The sequence below is a fragment of the Phyllobates terribilis genome, unplaced genomic scaffold, assembly GCF_046119375.1.
Source record: "Phyllobates terribilis strain yellow unplaced genomic scaffold, ASM4611937v1 Scaffold_3928__1_contigs__length_67774, whole genome shotgun sequence".
Taxonomy (NCBI): Eukaryota; Metazoa; Chordata; class Amphibia; order Anura; family Dendrobatidae; genus Phyllobates; species Phyllobates terribilis.
Window position 1 is genome coordinate 61,659 of NW_027366680.1, and position 6,117 is coordinate 67,775.

Genomic DNA, 6,117 nt, shown 5'->3' on the forward strand with positions numbered 1-6,117 from the left:
ATCTCTCTAGCTTTCTCTTTAAAGCCTTTAGCTCTCTATGCTTCTCTTAGCTATCGTGTACCTAACATCACCTATTGCATATATTTATAGCGTTTCTAAACTTATTCTTCAAGTAAAGAAAATCTTATAATCTATGGAAATGAAGAAGTCCATGTAAGTGATCCGTGTGACTAATCCCCACATGGAGCGCATCAACGATTCCACACGCATTTGTGCTTCTTTTCTTGAGTAACCGTTTTGTCCACGTTGGCAATCCTCTCCACACCATTTGCGCTTCTCTAGTTCGTCCAACTTAGTGATCCCCGTTCATCAATATCCATAGGTAGAAACACATTCTCCTATCCTTAGCTTCTCGGCCTTCCTTTCAATGCGCCCGAATCTTCTACATACTGGTGCAAGATTCCATCGTAGGACACTCTCTTCGGCACTTGATTACTTGTACACTTCACTATGAGTTTGAAGCTCGATCCACTAGCTCGCAGCGACTCTCTTCGCTCATCTTGTCCTTCGATCTTCACAACTCATCACCTGGGCTTTTCTTTTCTTCACTCTTTATTTCTTCAACACTACCTTGGCGAGACTCGCTTTCTCCGCTAGCCTCAAAGCTAGTCTCTAGCTTGTCTGCTTGTGTCAAAGTTACTCTCCTAACTCCTCGAGCTATTCGTGGAAAGCTTATCACACACAATGGACATCAAATGCTATGTTTATCATTATCAAAAAAGCGAAACGTTTAATCTACTCAAGCTTAAACTAACATGAAGGGACTGTTATTTTTTCGGTGTAGTTTGACTTCAGTTGATAGTCCACTATGTGATCATTTCGGATTGAAAATTTTGACTTTCAGATATGTATCAAGTTTCCAAATCCATAGATGGTAGTCCATAAAAGGTACTTTATTATTAGAGAGTAGATCATAGGTGGATTTGACGTTTTACTTTTGTAGTCGAATTTAGTTGTTCAAATTATAAATATAAATTTTGAAAATTTAAATCTATTAGAAAAATAAAAGTGATGAGAAAAGTGACGAGGTGATAATTTTATAAATCTCTAATTCATATTTGAATATGTGTTAGTATTTCCTAAAAAATTATACAATTAGCTCAAAAACTGAAAATATGGTTACGAATATGTGTTAGTAATTCATGAGAACTGCTAATTGAATAACGAATATATGTTTATAACTATACTATTCGAATTAGGGTTGACTCGAAAAACAAAAACTACGATCTTGAATATGTATTAATAATTACTGAAAACTGCTAATTGAATCACGAATATATGGTCACAACTATACTATTTGAATTAGGGTTAATCGAACTAGGGTTAACTCGAAAACAAAAACTACAACTACGAATATGTGTTAATATTTCACAAAAACAACAAATTTGAATCACGAATATGCGATTACAAACATACTATTCTCATACACGAATACCGTTAATTGAATCTTGAATAACTCACATGTGTGAAACGAAAACACAAACTACGGTTATAAAGAAGTGGTCGAATTCACGAACACGTATACAATTAATTCGAAAACAAAAACTGTTGCTACGAATATGTGTTAGTATTTTTTGAAAATGTCTAAATAACCAAAAAGTGTACCTTTATGGATCTCGAAAAAATTGTAAGATCTTGAACTTAAAAACTCGTTGAAATATAGCAGTTAAAGGCTTTAATGGTTGTCTCGTCCTTGCTAAGAGGAGAAAAAATTGTATTATTCTTTTCAAGCTTTTATTTTCCTTCCTAGAATATCTCTAAATTGATTTTTTTTCCTCCTAAAGTCAATCCAATTGATCTCTTTAAATCTAACCTATCAATTTTCTTTAATCTAACTGTCCAGATAAATACTGCAGCTTTACAATAGTATTTGTTTTACCGGAACGCGCCTTACAATAGCGCTTCACATATATTAATATTTTACTTTCTCCATCCCACCAATGTGGATGCTCTAAAGAAAATATAGTCATGTCAGATCTTGTTCAATCCGTTTTAATAAATACTTTAACAATATTAAAAATTTATATTTTTTCTTAATGATAAATATTATGGAATAGATGGAGTATTAGGAATCTTAGCTTTTGAACTTTGCCGCAGAATTAAAGATATAATTTCAGTTGTTAACTGATAAGTATAGAACATCATACTTGTTATCTGTTAATTTTCCATCAATATTCCCTCATAATACATTGCTAATTGATTAATATTTGACGCTTGCAAATTGCATAATCATGGTTTGCTCCATTATTAACGAAGTACTATGTTATGAGAATCTGAGATCTGAAGTTTTGAGCTGTGTATTCCTTTCTTTCCGATCTTCCAATCTACAGGTACATTTCTTTCTCATTTTTTCTTCTTCCTTTTGTCCTCTACATATATTTTAATTCTCTCTAAAAAAGGTGATATTCATTCTTTATTAATCAGTCAGTACTGGGTACGTCACGGCGAGACCACAAAATTCCGAAAAGGTAAAGGTAAAAGCCAAAGAATAAAGGAAAGGAGTAGATAAGATAAGAAAAAAGAAAAGAGAAATTAAAGAATGGTTGTTTTGATAGAAGGAGATGCAACAATATTCAAATATATATTAATATGAAAGGAAATGAGTTATAATAGAAGGAAGTGGGGTGTAGCTCAGCTCCTAAAATTATCATATATAAAAGTCCTTGTACATATTAAAGAGGCGAAGTAAAAACGGAAAATCTAAAAGGAAAAGAAAAGTAACGAAGGCCAAGTCAACGACTTTGTTACACTAGTACAAAAAAACCTTTTACATCACTAGATATACACCGGGCGTACATCTCATGGTGTAACAAGTCTACATATTTTGGTTATACATGTGTTTTGGTTGTTGTACAATGTATAAAATAGGAGGCGACAAAGTAAATAACCGATGTATATACTATATACACCATATATTTTTGTAACACATGTATAAAGATGAATACGCCCGGTATAAAATACGTTTATTAACCCATGTATATAGTTTATACTAGGTTGGTGAGTTAAGCACAAGTATATACATTAGGCTTCTTATACAACCGATGTATATAGCTACCATACTTCAATTTAGCCCAAAAAACTCTTGCCCGCCAAACATTTCCTAGTCTCCAAAAATTTCCCGCCCGCCCAAAAAACTCTTCCCTTCACTTTCTTCGCTCCTTCACTTTCATCGATTCACTTTCTTCCTGCCCGTGCTTACTTCCCTTCACTTTCTTTCGCCGCCCAAACCCCTCAATCAGTGCCCTAGATTTTCCTCATTCATCATTAACCAGACGAACAACTCCGGATATCAATTTCTTAGGTAATCAATCATCTCTCTTTCGATTTTCTTTCTCGTTGCTTCCTGAAATGGAATTCTGCACTATTGCTCTCTTTTTGTGGTTTGATTTCAGAAGTTTTTTTTTTGGTGTGAAATTCAATTCCGCTAATAGCCTATCATTGTTGTTGCTGATGATTGATTTGAATTCTGTATTACGATGGTTGGTTACTTTCTTCATCTTATGTAGGTCCTCAATCGTGATCTTTAGTTTCTTCTTCGCGTGAGTTATACGTTGATTTGTATCTCGGTATTTAATATCACTTTGGTTGTTATTTGAAAATATTATTGTTGCAGTTGAGAACGCTTGCTATGGATTTTTCTTTATTGTGAAAGTCTTTTCCTTATGTTGTGAAGCTTAAGCTACAAGTGAGATGTATTCAAATAACTAGATGGTTTGGGATGAATTGACCAATTAGTATTTCTTGTAAGGTTTTGTTGACCAATTAGTACTTTATTCAGATTTGTTTTCAAGTCTGGCTTTGGATAAAATCTTGATTGGTTTTCATGATAGGCAAGATTAAGTTTATTTGATTTGTTAGGCAGGACAGAATATAAAAAGAAAATATTAGTATTTTGAAAAAACAAATTGACCTCGATTAAGATGTTTTAGAAGGCCATATGATTCATGATAATATATTGTAATTGTCCATATTGACCAACTCTTATTACAATGAAATCTTATTTGTAAAGATTTGATCTGGTGAGTTGATGTGATTGCTTGCTAATATGAGAATTACAAATAAAGCATAACAAATCCATTTTTCTTTATTGTCTCTTCAATATGGGTTAAAGACAAGTTACTCTTCCACTGGTAGTGTTTGGTGGTGTCATTTCTTTTTCCTCCTTGATTAAATGCAAGTTTTCACTCTAGTTTATGTTATTGAAACAACATGGGAGGTGGTAAGGACAATGAACAACAAAGTCACTAAATACAGGGACATTTCTTTACTTCATTGTTATTTTCTTCTTATCCTTTTCGATTTGTCTGACCTCTTATTCAACTGGATATCTGGCGTGGGAACAAAGTCACTAAATACATGGTCTTGCTGATTATGCTAGTTTATCAGACTTCTTGCTGTCACAAAATGTGCTATCTGCTGATAAATATGCATTTTCTGTGCATACATGTTGCTTGTTTCACAGTAGCATGTTCTATCTGCTGAATGATGATAATGCTGTCTAGAATTAATCATTAAACTAATAGGTTCAGTGCAATGCAACTTCATTAGATACATGCTGCTGAGAAATATGCATTTTCTTTACACACATGCTGCTTGTTTGTTTAAGAATTGCAGTTTGTTGTTAGATATGCACTTTCTGGATTTGAATTTTTGTCATAGTAACCTTTTCTGATCATGATAAAAAGCTGAGTATTTTAGCAGAGATGGTCTCTTTTCTCGTATCTTCATATCTTGATGGTTTATAATTTGTCTTTGGTGCTGTACTGGCTTAAAGGAAATTTGGAATGGAAGAGCTTTGAAATTAGAAGGACTAAATTGTATTACATGGTCCAAGAATGCCCTATCAACCATATGCTCAACATTTTCCTCTAACAATAATCAAAGTGGTCAAGAGGCAGGAGATGGAAGAGGCTCCACAATTGAAACTTCAAAGGGACCTCCTTATCAAAGAAGCTGGACCAATGTCCTCCTTGCTTCTACTGTGTTGTGAGTATCTATTATTTTTAACTCTACAAACTCAGGTTACGTATAAACTTACTTATTGAATGACTAACTTTCATACTGTGGAACTGGTTCAGGGTTTATGCTGCACAAATCGCTACAAAAGGGAGACTTATGCTGTGGGGAGCTAAGGTTAGGCCATGACCAGAACACAAAAGAAAAATACTTGATATAAGTTTTTGAAGATCCCCTTGCACCACCTTATTGTTTAATTTTGGCAGATTAATACTAAGATTGATCAAGGAGAGTTACGGAGACTGCTCACATCATCTTTCTTGCATGTGAATATTTGGCACCTCCTGGTCTAATTTCATTTCTTCATGAATATAGCTAGCATCAGTATTTTATTTTTATTTGGTTCTGTGACCTCAAGGGCCTGTTATTTCCCAGCTCAATTGCACTTCTTTAAACTCTATTGGCCCTTCTGTGGAGACTGTCTTTGGTCCTCAAAGATTCATTGCGATTTACTTTACCTCTATAGTTACAAGTAATAGCCTATTCACCCCATTTGACATAATTAATATTTTATCTATCTTTACTTCAAGATGTGTTCCAGTTCATTTCCATATTGTTTTATCGGTATTCAATACTCATGTTCTGCAATGAGTTACTGGTTGTGTAAAGCACCTTCTGTTGGGGCTTTAGGGGCAATTTCTGGGTTGGTAAGTTCTGTCATGCTTCAATTAATTTGAGTTTGAGTTGGGTATAATTCAACTGTAATTTGGCCATCTATTCTTCTAACTTTCAATATACTCAGGTTGGGTCGATTGCGGTGTTTGCTCTGAGACATAGAGGTGAAAAGGAAAAAGCCAAAAAAGAGTTGCAAGATTGCAATAGTTATTGCCCTAAACATGGTATCTTTTTCTGAGCTTGTGGACTCTCTTCAATGTTTCACTATTATGTTTAGGGTTATTTGATCATTCAGTGGGTAGTGTTTTATTTTTTTTATTGAATCCTTGTTTGCAGGCTGTTGGACTTGTTTGGAAGGGTATTGACAACTGGGGACATGTAAGTGTTATCTTGTCAGTTTATTGATACTATATGCTCAGTGTAAACTTGATGCTTAAATACGTCAATATGTAGACCTCTATCAATGATTTAGTATTAAAGTCTGCT

The 6,117-nt window shown here is 34.0% G+C and overlaps 1 protein-coding gene across 1 annotated transcript; it reads left to right on the plus strand.

The window, feature by feature from the left end:
* Positions 1–2,231: 2,231 nt before the first annotated feature.
* Positions 2,232–6,009, plus strand: LOC141248723 (uncharacterized; the record flags this gene model as incomplete). The annotated part of the gene is given in 14 exon segments (XM_073669414.1): positions 2,232–2,330; positions 2,425–2,434; positions 2,869–2,892; positions 3,528–3,566; positions 3,767–3,830; positions 4,010–4,019; positions 4,775–4,986; positions 5,079–5,133; positions 5,223–5,303; positions 5,392–5,488; positions 5,596–5,663; positions 5,759–5,826; positions 5,828–5,855; positions 5,968–6,009. Coding segments are annotated over 14 exon segments (897 nt in total), but the record flags the coding sequence as incomplete, so codon positions are not given.
* Positions 6,010–6,117: the final 108 nt, after the last annotated feature.